We start from the raw sequence: 15,344 nt of genomic DNA on the forward strand, positions 1-15,344 counted from the left end.
ATAAAAAGACCAAAAACAACAGTTTTGTCTCAATACTTTGACGACCTTTCCGTTTTCAAAATTTGACTAAATTTTGAATTTGTTGTGGATTATTTTGGATGACACGTGCACATGAATAAATAGTTACAGGACAAGGAATGTGGGATTGACAACAACAACAACAACACTGCCCATGTTCGTGGTAATGAAGAAACATATAATCCAGTGCAACAGTGCTGTGTAATAGTTTTTTTTGGAGAGCAGGAATATGCTGCATCATGCTTTGACTACTCGGGCAAGTTCAAATAACATTTCACGAGGGATTCAATGTAAAACTGTCCTCGTGGGGTATTCCCCACTCTGTCTATTTCAGTGCCCTTTCATGGTTTCAAAACCTAATGGCTTGTCCGCTTTGCGTGATGACGTAGGCGGCGACGTGCCCCCTCTCCCCCTCCCCCTCCCCCCCTCTAGCAAGGAGAACACAAACGCCGACTCCGAGCAGCGAAAAAAGAAAAAGAGGGGAGACTCACAGCCGGGAGAACCAGCCGCAGCCAGTTCATGTCACAAGAGGATCTGGACTCGTTTACGACGTTTATGTAGCTCGAGTAGACGTCGCCGATATAAAGTAAAGAAGTATTGATTAAAAATACACCCGGAGGAGGAGCCCGTAACTCGGGGTAAGTAGTTTCTCAAAAGAGATCCGCTAACTGAGCGAGCTAGCGAAGTGTAGCTGCTACCGCTAACCGTCTGGCCATGTTGTTGTTGTTGTTTCTTTTGTTTTAACTTTCACAAACTTTTGTTGACTCGTGAACTCGCGGGTCCCCCCACCACCACATACAGTGGAGCAGTTGCCATGGAAACCACTTACTTACAGTAAAGCGGAACCGTTGCGACGTCGTTGCTGCTCAAAATAAACTCGGTTATAATTAGTTAGAGCCGGTTTGTTGTTTTTATTATTATTTTTTTTTTAGCCGTTTGCTAACCTGCTTGCGTAATTTTAAAAACAGCTCGTCATGGCTGCAAATACTAATAATAGTAACACTACTAATTAATGTTAGCCGGCATTTGTTCCCCGTTCACACAAAGTAGAATTGCCGAATGAGCCCGAGGCGAATGACTCAGGAGGTATTCACCACCACAGTTTGGTTGAATTTCAACATCTTCAGCAATCTCCACTTCTCACAGCCGAAAGGTGGGGGTGGGGGGTCAGGTCGGCCCTGGACAATCCTAGAAGAACTGGTTTCTACCACGAAACCTAAGAGGGGTGTTGTGAAAGATTACAGAGCAGCTTTAATGTTTAGTAAATACGCAGAGAAAAGAACACGTGTGAGACTCAGTTACACAACAGGTTGTCTGTTGCAATAAAGTTCATGGGATATGCATCGTCACAGCTGGCTTCTTCCAACCCTTTAGCGTTGTTGTTGTGACTTTTATTTAGTTTCTAGTGTAATAAGCATGTTGTTGACTTTTCAGGGTTGAACTTCTTTTTTTCCTGCCAGAACAAAGTCGGAGCGGCAAGGGGAGTGATACCTACCGAACGCGGGAGAAAAGAAGAAAAAAAATGGAGGGCCTGCACTCCCACTGCCTTCGATGCATCAACAGAAGATGCATGGTGAGACCGGAGACGGGCGTCTGCTGCAACCTCATCTGCTGTCCCCTCGTCTGCGGGGCAGTTTTTCACTCCTGCAAACTAGAGGAACACCGTCTCCTGTGTCGATACGAGCGGCTGCCGTGCCTCAACAGAGGATTTGGCTGCCCGTTCACCATCGCGAGGATCAGGATGGCGAAACACCTCGCGACGTGCCCGGCCAGTATCGTGTGCTGCACCATGGAGTGGAATCGCTGGCCCGTGAGCTACTCTGATCGCAAGTCCTATGAAAACTTGAGCAAAGACGTTGACGAGGTGGAGCAGCTAGATATGGCCTTGGCTCTGCAGGATCAGAGGATGTTGTTGGAGTCCCTGAAGGTCACGACCACCGTGTCAAAGAATGGAGACAAGGAAGCCAATGAAAGGGACAAAATGGCCACGGCGTCGAGCCTGCCGGAGTCAGTGATAGGTAACGTAACGGTGGAAATGGAAGAGGAGCCTTATAGTGGGTTGTATAGAGCCTCGGCGGAGACCAGCCGAAGTTTAGCAGCGGCCTTGGACATCCTCAGCAACGGCAAGGATATCGAAGTAATCGTTGGAAATTTAAATGGCGAAAAGACTGATAAGAATGGAGCCCTCCGCAATGGAGATAGTCGTAATGTTTATGTCGCGGAGGGCGTGAAGAACGTAGACATGCAGGAGAGCGACTCTGATTCAGAGTGCGAGCTCGGAGCGGTCGGTGGAGTGGACTGCGCAGTCGGGACCGATGGCGAAGACGACGTTCTCAGCTGGGCCGAAGAAAAGGATTTCGTGGAGTTGGTTTTCGACGAGAAGGAAAACATTATCGAGGAGCCGATAAATGACTCCAACCTCGTCTGGCCAGAGATGCCTCAGGACTACATGCCGGTTGTGGCACTGCAACCCCCCGTGCCACAACAAGCGCCAGTTCCACATCCGATGCCATTCCTGCTGTCCAAACATGTGAGAAATAACTTCTTACAGCAGTTACCCACTGAACTCCGGTACAGGTGTTTGGAGCGTAAACTACAGAACGTAGAAGTGCTCAGAGGAATAAGTATGTTTACATTTAATGGTCGCCGGGCTCTGCTGTCAGACCCTTACTGGTTCAGAGCGAAGATGGAAGACAAGGCCGTGGACACGTCAGACCTGGAAGTAGCAGACGACCCGATGGGCCTCAACGGCATCGATCTCATCACGGCGGCGTTGCTCTTTTGCCTCGGCGACTCTCCGGGAGGCCGAGGAATCTCCGACAGCAGGTTCGTCGACGGCTACCACATCGACTTCGGGACTCAGACGTTCTCCTTCCCTTCGGCCATCCTCGCAACCAACACGATGGTGGGAGACATCGCCTCGGCCTCGGCCTGCGACCACGCCAGCCCGCAGTTCTCCAATCCGAGCCCCTTCCACACCCTCAGACTGGACCTGGTGCTCGAATGCGTGGCTCGATACCAAACGAAGCAGCGCTCCATGTTCACGTTTGTGTGCGGGCAGCTATTCCGGCGGGACGAGTTCTCGTCTCATTTCAAAAATGTTCACGGGGACATTCACGCCGGACTCAACGGCTGGATGGAGCAACGCTGCCCCTTGGCCTACTACGGCTGCACCTACTCCCAAAGACGATTCTGCCCGTCTGTACAGGGCTTCAGAATCATCCACGACAGGCACCTCGGCTCGTTCGGGGTCAGGCCGGGTTTGCCCGTACAACCTGGGGAAAACCCTCCGAGGAAACCCCGTCGCTTCGGCTCCCGCTGCGACCAATTCAGCGGTCTCCCGTTCGAAGTGCTGCAGCATGTGGCGACCTTCCTGGACAGCTTCAGCTTGTGCCAACTGTCCAGGGTGTCCCACGCCATGAGGGATGTGTGCGCCAGTCTGCTCCAGATGCGCGGCATGGTCGTCCTCCTCTGGGAGAAGACGCGGCGTGCCGACGGGTCTTCCTCGTGGCAGATCACTGACAAGGTTGGTCTTTTTTTTAATATATATTTTATATTCTTTGGACGGGGAACTGTGGCACACCTGTATACGGTTCACGGCGTGAGAAGTGGTTGACCCGTTGTCTTCCGTTTTCCAGGTGTGGCGATTCAGCACGGCTTTCGGTACGGTGAACGAGTGGAAGTTCGCCAACATCGCCAGCATGGCCGACCACCTCAAGAAGTGCCAGTTCAACACGATCACTCGTCGGGAGGAGGCGATCCCGCTGCCCTGCATGTGCTTCACCAGAGAGCTCACGAAAGAGGGGAGGTGTTTACGCTCCGTTCTCAAGCCAGTGGCATAATTCTAAAAGACGGGGGCATCTTTTGGACTTTTCTGAGACCATTAGAACTCCAATACGTGTATTCTTCTCCAGTGTTTACAGACATAGCCTCCTCCAGCCTCAAAAAAACATGTTCAACAGTTTGCCCGTTGCTCCATAATCCTCACTCCCCTAAATAAGGCCAAGCCTGTCGGTGGCTGACGTGCTGCAATCACAGATCAGGACCGTAAACAAGCAAATTAAATGCTCGCCTTGTATTTTCCCACTTTTTTTTATGGATTAACACCAGTGTAAAGTTTTACTCTTATCGACTCTGACGTTGTATTAAAAAGAACCAGATGTTTTGATGTAGATTTTTTTGTATTTTTATAATAAAAAAAAGTCAGTACTGTGCTACAATGGCGGTAAGAGTTCAGCCTTAAACTTATGATACACTCGATTTTTACACCGCAGTAAGATTTACAGTTTACTGGTATCGTGCACGGTTTTATATCTTATCCCGATACCTGGAGTGAGCTCTGCTTAGTGCGCGTAGATTTCATGGCGTTGTTCCACATTTTAAGATCTGATCAAACATCTGCGGTAGGCCACCTTACCGGATCGTCTTCACCGTGATGTGTTGGTTTCCGTCACCGTCGACGTGTTTTGGTGTTTTTAAACAGAGTGTGGTTTGGCCCGTCATGGAGCAGAGACGCTCCCATCTCACCTCCTGACTAAATGGGGTGGCATGTTAGTCAGGTGAGAGGTGAAGTAACACTCTTCACCAGCCAAATGGCAACGCGTGTTTTAGCTGTGGTTGGCTTGTGGTTTTGTCTGTTCTACCAGCTACTTTTAACCAGCAATTGTTTGTAGGTTTTATACAAAAAACAACAACAAATGTAGCAAATAAAATGATGAATGTACCTCCTTGAAATATATAAGAATCCATCAAGTGACTGTGGTCAAGACCTCATGAAAAAAAAAAAAAAAAAAAAAAAAAACCCTGCCGGCCAGGTGTTAAGAAACGAGAAACGGGCACCCGCTTCCCTCCAGTAACGAGCGCCACTAAATGTTCGTATTCATTATTTATCACGGTTGTATTTGGTTGTTTTTGTCACTACATGTCCACTGTGTTCAAGTGGTGTTGGCGTCTCAGGGTTGTAGCATGAAGCTTTGTTGCGCAGCACGTGTGTGTGTGTGTGTGTAGTCAGCAGAATTAGCTGAGAACGACTAGTCAGCTACTTGATTATTATGGGGTCTAAGAAGACCCAGACTAGTGTACCGCTCAGTATTCTCCATTTACATACCGGTGTGTGTGTGTGTGTGTGTTGCAGTGCCGGACGAATAAGTTACACGTTTGTCATCCGTCAGCGTCGCGTTTATTACCGAGGAACCGAAATAGTTCGGCGGACATACAGCGAGAGCGTTTTCTGTGAATTATTATTATTATTATTTGTTTTGTTTGGATTTTAAAAACACGGTCTAACTGAACTGAAGACATGTTTTGCTCTTTTATGTGAACGTGTGTTTTTGCAACGTGCATTTGAGATTGTTTTGGAAATGTCACAGTAAAAGTAACCGAAGAAAATTCATAATCCTTTGAAGGAATTTGTTGGGTTTTTTTTTTTAACCATTTTTTTTTTTTAAGTTTGATGTAAAGCCCAAGTGATGACAGAACTAAGCTGTTTACTCTAATAAGTACCGATCCGTGTTTGTTTTATTTCATTTTTTTTGTACTGGTACTTTTTATTTGTGGAAAAAAGAAAGAAAAATGCTTCTGTAATGTCTAGATTTGTATTTTAATTATTGATTTGCACATGAAGGCGTGTACTGTAACATTTGAATTATAATGCTGAGGGGTTATCTTTGCTTGAAGCAGCCAGAATTTTACTCCCTCGTGTTTTTACATGCGAGTTTGACGCCTTTGGAAGATCTTTCATCAGTTCAACTCCAAACTCATTCGTACAGATTATCTCTCAGGCATCAGTTTAGGACTTTTTTTTTTTTTTTTAAACTTGTGTCATGATGAACCTCGGCCAGATCTGATCACATGGACTCATTCTTCAGGTTTAGTGGATGGAGCTCTTTTGAGGTTCATGCAACAATAAGAGAAAATTAATTTAATCTGCAGCACATCACTTTTTGGGGGGTTTTTTGTAATGCATTGCAGGCACTTTGTTTTCACTCCTGCTGAAGTGGGGGTTTTCACTACAATATGCCAGCCTTGTTTGTTTGACTTTTGGAGCATTTTAATAAAGATGAATATCAGTTTTTAAATGTTGTTTGAGTTTTTTTTTTAATTTTTATAGCTCACCTGCTTCAGTGCTTCATTTGAACATAACTCACTATACGGTTTTACATCTGACATGAGTGTCAACGGAGTAGGAATGTAGCTGGGCACACTTTAAAATATTTAGATCAGATACAAGATAAGACATTTAATTTAAGGAAAAAGTCAATAGTATTCGCACACTGGATTCAAGCTTGCAAAACTGAGGGAAATGATTAAATCCTACTGGTCTTCAACAATATGAGCAAGAGCATGGCAGCAAAACCGAATACATTATGTTAATATTACATATTAATCAATACGTAACAATAAGACCATACCCCATTAGGGACTTTAATATATGCTGCATATCAATGTTTCCCTAAAATCATACTTGTGCTGTGTGCACTCTGGTTCTACCTGTTCGCCACCAGATGGCACCAGATCCCTCTTAATGTCACCATAAAGACGAGCAGGATTCTGTGAAGACAGAAATGTTAGTCAACACCTCCCAAATGTAATAAAGTGCGTGATGAATGTGATAAAAGGCCTACACACACACACACATATATATATATATATATATATATATATTCAGAATGTATTTATTTTAATTGTTTATATGGTAATCGCAATTAAAAGGCCGTGTTGCTGTGTTCTTGTGTCAGTTACACGGGAGGAATGCATTGACGTTGTTCGTTGGACTACGATTTTATTTACACACTTGGGCCAGATGATGCATTAAAAATATTGAGTGAAATGTGCCGTCAATATTAAGCCCAACATCATTATTGCGAATGGAATGTCATTTACCTGATGGCAGTGGGTAGCTTAGTTGTGTCAGTTTCGTGGTGTTTCACCTCTCCGTTCCTGAACCTCCGTGGCTTTTGCTAATCACCTGCAGGTGTGCACGCTTAATTAGCTCATTAGCGCGTCGCAAAGGAGCCTGCAAAATCTATATAGATATCATGTATCTGTTAGAATAAGTAAGCTTTACATCCGAGGTGTCATTTATGTGCTTAAACATGTGAGCTCAACATGAGAATAGTAAGTAGTTTATACGAATGAACATAAGTCGATGAAACCTTACAAGATATTGTCACTTTTTCCACAATTTATAATTAGATTAAAACCTCATTTTTTTTTACCAGGAGTGGGGTTCGAACCCACGAGGACTACGTCCATTGGATCTTAAGTCCAACGCCTTAACCACTCGGCCATCCTGGTACAGAAATGTGTCATCTGACGATACGTTGAAAAAATATATATTTTCAGCGTCACAGGTAAAGGTCGATCTGAGTAAATGTATGACGTCACGCCGCTAACCACACAGACCAGAGGATGAGCAATAACTCTGGTGTTGTCACTACATGTACAGTATGGAGGCTGATGATGGTCTAACTGGTGGTAACTGGGAATCCCCCAGTGGATGATGGACCTCCACGGGCTGCAGGAGGACACAGTTTATTCTCTGAAAGAGTGGAGGCATTACAAAGAGAGTATTGTCTTTCATGTGAAGCAACACGTTCAATTCATTTATTTGGTATAGCCCAAAATCACAAATGATACATTTTGCCTCAGAGAGCTTTACAATCTGTACACATACAACATCGCTGACCTTTGACCTCATATCGGATCAGGAAAAACTCCCAAAAAAATAGAAAACCAAACTCATTCGTACAGATTATCTCCCAGCCATCAGTTTAGTACATTTTCTTTTTTTGAAAACTTGTGTCATGATGAACCTCGGCCAGATCCGATCACATGGCCTCATTCTTTAGTGGCTTTTAAGTCAACGTCATAAGTAAAGCAGGGACGTTGTATTTGATACTAACATAACAGTTAATTGCACAAGTCACTTTTATTCTAAACGTCATAAACCTCAAACCTGCCGGTTTCTTTCCTCTTTCTCCTCTCTCTCCCTTGACAGCCAGTGGACCTGGACAGCCAGCAGAGGGCGCTCTGCATGTATTCATGAGCAGAGAGACACTCAGAGAGATGATGAACAGAGTCAACAGTGCCTTCATGTTCTTAATCCGGCCTCAGGCAGATGGAGCCTCCACTCACTCCACCTCATCTCTCCTTTTCAGTTCCACAAGCACAGCTGTGTGGTTGCCTTCTTTCACATGTGTTTTTGCATTATTTTTTAATGCATCACTGCTTCTCACAGTTTTATTAAGGTTTTCTGTGCCACGGTGAGATTTATTTTAACTTAATAACAAATACTGATCTATAGTTTTTTGTGTTGCACCATCACATGTTTGAAACATGATTCCTCCCTTACTAAAACGTAATTAAAGTTTTTTTAAATTATGACATGAGAATGCATTTTTTACTTTTCTTTACCTGTATGGAATATCACTCTGATTACAAGTTTTAACCGGAGCAATATTGACATGTATATGATGAATCCAAAGCTTTTCATTAGTATCATTTAAGCCATTTATTTTCGAACTCTTCTTGATGCGATAAAAGACCAAACACTTCATCTTGCTATTCATCAGTGAAACCTTTTATTAGAAACAACATCAATCATCTTTAGATTACAATCACTCAAACTCATATTGAGCAGAGCAGCAGCAGGTGTGTTCCTGCTGCTCTCTCCCCCCCACACAGAGCTCCCCGTCCTGGGCTTCAGCCAGCTCCTCTAGCCCTTACACTGGCTCCTGTGGAGGGACCGGGTCTCGCTGTGGCCATGATGGAGGACCTTGCAGGAGTACAGCTCTCCTTCCATCCAGCGCTGCCGGCTCAGGTTCAGGGTGCTGCTGCTGCTGTGGCGTCCGCTCTCCTCCTCCTCGGAGCTGCTCAGGACCCCCTCTGTCACCTCCGTGCCGTCCACCTCCCAGCTCACCACGGCCCCCTGAGGAGAGTAGCCGGACAGCAGGCAGGCCAGCGTGGCCGAGCCCCCGGAGAGCTGCTCCGAGGAGGGGGGAAGCAGAGAGACCGAGGGCCGGACCATGGGGCCAGCTGGAAGGGGGAGCAGAGACACACAAGGAGCAGATTAACGTCCACTCTGGGAGACACAGCTGGACACGAGACGGCTCTGATACCCGACAGAGGTTAAAGGTCATTTGGGTTAGAGGTGTGCATGAGGAGATCACACAGAGGAGAGGAGACAAGGGAAGGAATGAGGGTTTAACATAGAAACTAAATGGTAAAAGTGGATTGAATCTATACTGTGGCCACGGATCAATAATCACTAAGAATTAAAGAAACGTATAAACATGACTTAGATGTTAATGTAATGGAGAAGTTGAATAAATTAATATGACATGACATGTTCATATATATCGTTAATATTATGTATGATAGAACATAATTCATCCTTCGATGGTTTTCTAGTGGAAGAAGATGTGACATCTGTTTCACTTCCTTTTTCACCACGAACCGCCAACGCAAACTGCATAAACTAAACTAATTTGTTTTAAAGGCGTCCACGTTAAATGTTATATCTAACGGCTGTTTGAACGATACAAATACAAATAAAAAGATAAACATGCTCTTTTCTGAATGTTGAAAGATAGACAATATTTCTACTAAACTTTGGGAAACATAAATAAAGTAGTTTTTTTTAATGGTTCTGCGCATATGTCACGACAATATTATGTATAATACTAAAATTATATTAATATCTGCACAATTAATCTAAAATGTGATATTGGCCAAGCTTTGTAGTTGGCAAAAAAATATCCCAAAACATATAAATTATCCAACATAACTTTGTTTCATTACATTCTAATGCAAAGGTTAGTATAATAATTCATGTTGTAGAAATTATAAATCTGTTATACTTACAGTCAACGATGAGTTTGGTTCCTCCACCAAAAGTGTACCACAGTGATAGAAACTCATTAAGAGGCCGTACAAAAACCTCCTGCTCTGTGAACCAGCATCTATCCACTGAAAAACTCTCTGTTGTTTACAACAATACATAACAAGATATACTTTCTTCAATCTAACAAGTTTTCTTAAATGATGTGGATTGAAATGATCATATAAATGAACATCATTATTTAATTTCTCTCTACTTTTCTAAACCTGACAGAGAAACAATCACAGTCTCATTGTAACAAAGTCAATCTTTCACAGTTTTACATCAGTTGATACGTGTTTTAAATGAACATGATCCCTTTTAATAATGATAATTAACAAACTCATATCGAGCAGAATTTAAATATGTTATAAATCCACAGTAAACCCTGTCAGTAAATGAAAGGCAGACAAACACACACATGATACCAACCACAGAGAGCACAAAGGTATCCTTAAATCCTCATCTGCTCTTCTATATGAACATGTTCTATATTCCATTAAGATAGATGGAGTTAAAACAACATATTGCTCCTGGGTTTGAGTCCCTGTTGCTTTCAGTCCGTCCAGAGCAGAGACATCATTTCCATATGAGGAGGCTTTGCATCGTCAGCTGATCCTCCAGAGAACTGAGAAGGTTTATAGTCCTGTGAGTTCAAACCCTGCAGGACTCGGACCTGTCAGTCAACCCAGCAGGAACCACGACCACCATGACTCTGATCGCCCTCCTCGTCTGGACGCTGGCCTGCTGCTGCTTCACAGGTTCATTCGCTCAGCAACACTTCAGACACGACGCGCTGCCTCTGCTCTCGTTTATGCTGATGATGAATGATAAATGATGAATGATGAATGATAAATGATGAATGTTCTCTGTCTGCAGGATGCAGCGGTCAGGTGACTGTGACTCAGCCTCCAGCAGTGACATCTGCTCCAGGATCCACCGTCACCCTCACCTGTAAGAGTAGTGAACCTGTTTACAGATATGGTGATGGAGATCAGGCTATGTTCTGGTATCAACAGAAAGCTGGACAGCCTCCACAGCTCCTCATCAAATATGTGAGCACACTTCTATCAGGAACACCAGCTCGGTTTAGTGGCGGTGGAAGCAGCTCTGACTTCACTTTGACCGTCAGTGGAGTTCAGAGTGAAGACGCAGCGGTTTATTACTGTCAGAGTTACCACTCCGGTGGTGTGTTCACACGCTGATTTGTAGTCGTACAAAAACCTCCTTCAGTCAGACGGCTGCTGCTGAAGAGGAAGAGACTCTGACACGGAGCAGTGAACACAGAGCTGACAGTAACCTCACCAAGCACACACTGCAACACTTAATCAATGTATTATAGGTTTAAAACACCATCTTAGACTTTAAAATGTTTTTAAAAACTATTCATTACCAGGAATAGTAATGTCTGGCCTATTTATACATATTTGATCCACTTAAACTTCTCTGGTCCACGACATTTTATTGTGAAACATTGTAGTTTTCACTTTTTTTTGTATTTAATCAACAGCTCGATAGGACTTGACTTCTTACCTTGTAGATTGCGACGTTATTTTACATATAAAACAATATAATCTGTTTAAAAGAGGTCGAGGATTCAAGCATCATTCATTGTCATGATGCAACACAAATTTCACTCGTAGCCATTTTGCTAGACTAGAAAAACAAAACAGTATAGTTATTATAGATCCAGAAGTACATAGAGTAACTTTAACTTTTGATAACTTTTTATTTACGATTGCATGTTTAAAAGATCGATGGGAAAGCACCACTTGCTAAGGAGCTATTTATAATTAATAAAACACTGGGACCTACAGTGCCAATAACCTCTTTGAGAAATTTAGTAGGAATAAAATCAAGGCAGCATGTGGCTGAGTTCATGTGTGATATAAGTTGGGATAAAAAGGGCAATGAAACAGGTTGAAAATGACTAAAAGAGTTTTGAATGTTCCTACTGGCATGTAAAACGTGGGTTGGGGGGTAATTTGTTGTCTTATTTAATTTACCTTGTGATTAAAATAATTTAAAAACTTCTCACACATCTCTTGTGAGGCATCAATAAAATGACAGGGGGAGGGGTTTATGACCTTGTCTATGACCTTGAATAAGACTCTGGGGTTTGAATGATTGTTTAGAATTAAATTGGAGAAGAAGGAGGTTCTTGATTCTTTAACTGCCTTTTGATAGTTATTCATTGCCTCTTTCCAAATATCATAAAATATGTGGAGGGCAGTTTTCTTTCCATTTTCTTTCCTTCTCCTACAGTCTCTCTTAAGTCCTTTGGTGGATTCATTTATCCAGGGCTGTGGTGTTCTGTTTAACTTGTTGACCTTGTAGGGGGCAACAGAGTCCAGGACAGTCTGACAGGTGTGATTAAAAAGAGAGACCAGCTCCTCAGTATCAGAATGTGGATTAAAAGCAGTTAAAGAAGCAGCAGTAAAACACTCTGAAAGTGTGCAAGCAGACATGGAGTTAAAAACCCGGCAACGAGCAGGTGTACTGTGAGTTGTGGGAAGTTGGGATGAAACCACACTGAAAAAAATTGCTTTGTGATCAGACACACAGATATCTGATAGATATAAGGATAGAGTAGTTACATTCATGATAATAATATAACATTCTGCTTTTGTTGATACTTTCTACACTTTTACTTCAGTCAGTGTTTGAATGCATGACTTGTATTGAATTGGTGGTTTGACATCATGGCCTCTGCCCCTCACAGTGTTACTCAAGCAACTAAATGTGCCACTTTAACAAGTTATTTAGCTTAAAGTCACAAGATGGCAGTGTTGATCAGATGGAGGGTTGCATCCAGAGGGTCGTTACCGTCTCACCACTCACACAAACACATCCATAATGAAGATGTTGCTGGTCCCCCTGCTGTCTGCCGACAGTCTCCCGTCAGTCGGAGGCATTGATTTGATTTATTTGACCCTAAAGCTACTGCACTAACCAACTTTTACACACACGGAGCAACACACGTTTTACATAAAGTATCACAAACGGTGGAAATGTTTTATCTCCATGTAGTGACTCAGTCTCCTGCATCGCAGCCTGCTGGTGTGGGAGAGAGAGGGGTTTCTCTTGAGCTGTACAGCCAGTCCAGGTGTTGGTGATGATCTCAGTATACCTGCAGGCACCTGAACAGCCTCCCAAAAACTGCAGTTTTACACAACAAGTAGCTGAAGTCCAGTCTGAGGATGCAGAGGACCACTACTGTGTGGGAGCATACGAGGGCCTGTGCACACCGGGGATGCAGAGTCCTACAACAACCTGTTGACACGCACCGCTGCTCACCTGAACACGAGCAGAGTCACCCAAAGCACCGCCTCACAGACCCCGAGTCAAAGGGGAAGTGAAACCCTGATTTTCATTCACGTTTTGTTCCCCTTTACAGCTCCAGATGTTCAATTATGCGCAAAGTCACTAATAAAAAAAATGTCAAAAAAGATCTCAAATGAATGCAGAAGACATTCATTCCTCTTTTTACACCAAAGCTGAAGTACACTTTGTAATACGAATGAAATGCAGATGTTATTTCTGACAGTCAGCTTTGTCTTTGAGGAAATATTTCCTCTCTGTTGTGACCTCTGCTTTTTTGGGTGCAGACGGTCGGCCGAGAGACTGTGATGAACGGTCCAGTGAACGCAACACGAGAGTCCTCAAGCAGAACCACCAGGGCTCTCCATCCAACTGAAACACACTCACAGATGCTCTTCTATGTCTCAGTTCTCATTATTCTGTCTCTTTATGAGTAAACTGGGGCGATTAGATTCTGTTTTTTTTAACTACATATTCATTTCTAAAAAAAACAAATGTCAATTATTAATGGAAATACAACCATCTCCCGTACGATCAGATGTATCGGGTTTGATACCGAGACGACGAGACGGTATTTTTCACGATTAATAAATTATATAAGAAATAAAAAGACACTGAATAACTGTAATCCACAGTTATTTCTTCTCTAAAAACTAATGTAAAAGCGGCTAAAACCTTCGTCAGCTGTCCCTTTCACTTCCCTTTCACTACATGGGAAATTAATGAACCACGAACACAAAGATAAGCGGCCTTTATTGATAAAATCACAGCTGCGTTGAACATGAATCCACAGATCCATTAGATTATGAACATGAAAAACGTTTGAATGATAAAATTGAATGAATGAAAATAAATTAAACTGTTGATTATATATTCTTTAGTCTTATAGCATGGTACTTTTAAACATATTAAAGCACAGAACAGTTCATAGTTTATGTGCTTGTGGGTCCATTCTTTTCACAAATTCAGTTGAATATCTCAACACATAATTAACGTATATATCGACTTTCATGCATCCTGCAGCAGATTATGTGACGATTCTCTGTTTGTTTGTTTATTGCTATTACATTGTCATTTTATATCTTGTTATTATAAAATATTTAAAAAAATATAGCCGCTTTCAGGACGTTTGCAAGAGTGCATGTGGAGTCGGGGGCTATAAAAAAGTTGTTTGTTTGTTTAAGTTTAGAAATAATCAAGTGTTTATGATGATGGTAATTAATATTTAGCAGAAAGAAAGACAAAGAAAAAGAAACAAGACAAAGTGTTGCGTGAGTCTCTTTTCGTAGCAATTGGTTGAACTTTCCGCGTGCATTGGTAGACGAGGATTACGTGTTATTGGATTGGTTACATGTGACGTGGGCGGATGTTGTTGGACAAGTCAACTTTGGATCTGATCCCAGGTCAGCTGTGACGGCAGCAGACTGCAGAATTAACGGGACGTGCAAAACAACAAGCGAGAACAGACGGCCTTGAGCAGCTTCACGTCATGATTTATGTTAAATATTCCTCCAGATTCTTTGTCATCGACTATAAATCTGATTCTACCTGTCAGAGCTTACACCTTGATGCCGTGACATCGCAGAGGGCGAAGATGTTCACCCCCCCCCCCCCCCCCCCCCCCCCCCCCCCCCCAAGTCCTGACGTCCGGGGCCCTGATCCCTGATCCCTGAACACACCTTACAGCCTCACCTCACGGTGAGATCGAAGGGGGCGTTTCCTAAACACTGAGGACTGACGCTGGTGTCTCCTCTTTCCTCTTTGTCCTGCCTCCTTACAGTGCAACTCCTTCACTTACTCGCTGTAAACAAAATCTAATTGCTAAATGCACGTCAACAACAAGATTGAAGAGCGAAATCAGCAAAAGATGTTCCGGTCCAGCTAAATGCAAACGTAGAGAGGTCAGAATCAGAATCAGAATCAGCTTTATATGTATGTGTGCACACACATGGAATTTGACTCCGGTTTCACGTACACTCTCATCGTACATACATATTTAAATTGTAAATAACAGGATGAATATAAAGACATTAAAGACAACCATAGCGACATGTGTGTACAATATAAACGACAACAACAGTGAAATGGGGATGTAGTGCAGAAAGTGGTCATAGTGCAAGTAGTG

General features: G+C 43.1%; 1 protein-coding gene, 1 non-coding gene and 2 gene segments (V, D, J or C); 2 read left to right on the forward strand and 2 right to left on the reverse strand.

The window, feature by feature from the left end:
* Window positions 1–446: 446 nt before the first annotated feature.
* fbxo30a (F-box protein 30a) lies at window positions 447–6,095 on the forward strand. Of its 2 annotated transcripts, none has more exons than XM_034562649.1 (3): window positions 447–656; window positions 1,453–3,544; window positions 3,657–6,095. In XM_034562649.1, the coding sequence occupies exons 2-3, from the start codon at window positions 1,541–1,543 to the stop codon at window positions 3,858–3,860; spliced, it is 2,208 nt and encodes a 735-aa protein (XP_034418540.1). In that variant the 5' UTR covers window positions 447–656; window positions 1,453–1,540; the 3' UTR covers window positions 3,861–6,095. The 2 variants fall into 2 exon arrangements, with proteins under 2 accessions (XP_034418540.1, XP_034418539.1); XM_034562648.1 differs by having other exon boundaries at window positions 1,479–3,544.
* Window positions 6,096–7,232: 1,137 nt separating this feature from the next.
* Window positions 7,233–7,314, reverse strand: trnal-uaa. Its single transcript has one exon. It is a non-coding gene; the product is annotated as a tRNA-Leu (tRNA).
* Window positions 7,315–8,575: 1,261 nt separating this feature from the next.
* The window catches only part of LOC117751141, a 37,346-nt gene continuing 30,577 nt past the window's right edge, over window positions 8,576–15,344 (reverse strand). Inside the window, 2 exon segments of the V gene segment in view lie at window positions 8,576–9,054; window positions 9,883–9,920. Of these exon segments, the coding sequence occupies window positions 8,735–9,054; window positions 9,883–9,920 (358 nt within the window).
* The window catches only part of LOC117751139, a 37,372-nt gene continuing 32,527 nt past the window's right edge, over window positions 10,500–15,344 (forward strand). The window contains 2 exon segments of the V gene segment in view: window positions 10,500–10,659; window positions 10,778–11,090. Of these exon segments, the coding sequence occupies window positions 10,608–10,659; window positions 10,778–11,090 (365 nt within the window).

The sequence above is a fragment of the Cyclopterus lumpus genome, chromosome 22 (assembly GCF_009769545.1).
Source record: "Cyclopterus lumpus isolate fCycLum1 chromosome 22, fCycLum1.pri, whole genome shotgun sequence".
Taxonomy (NCBI): Eukaryota; Metazoa; Chordata; class Actinopteri; order Perciformes; family Cyclopteridae; genus Cyclopterus; species Cyclopterus lumpus.

Bases quoted from the DNA above. Each gene is read 5' to 3' on its own strand.
- fbxo30a (XM_034562649.1), top strand. From the start codon at position 1,541: ATGGAGGGCCTGCACTCCCACTGCCTTCGATGCATCAACAGAAGATGC. The intron at 3,545-3,656 runs GTTGGTCTTTTT...TCCGTTTTCCAG, and splicing joins CGTGGCAGATCACTGACAAG to GTGTGGCGATTCAGCACGGC.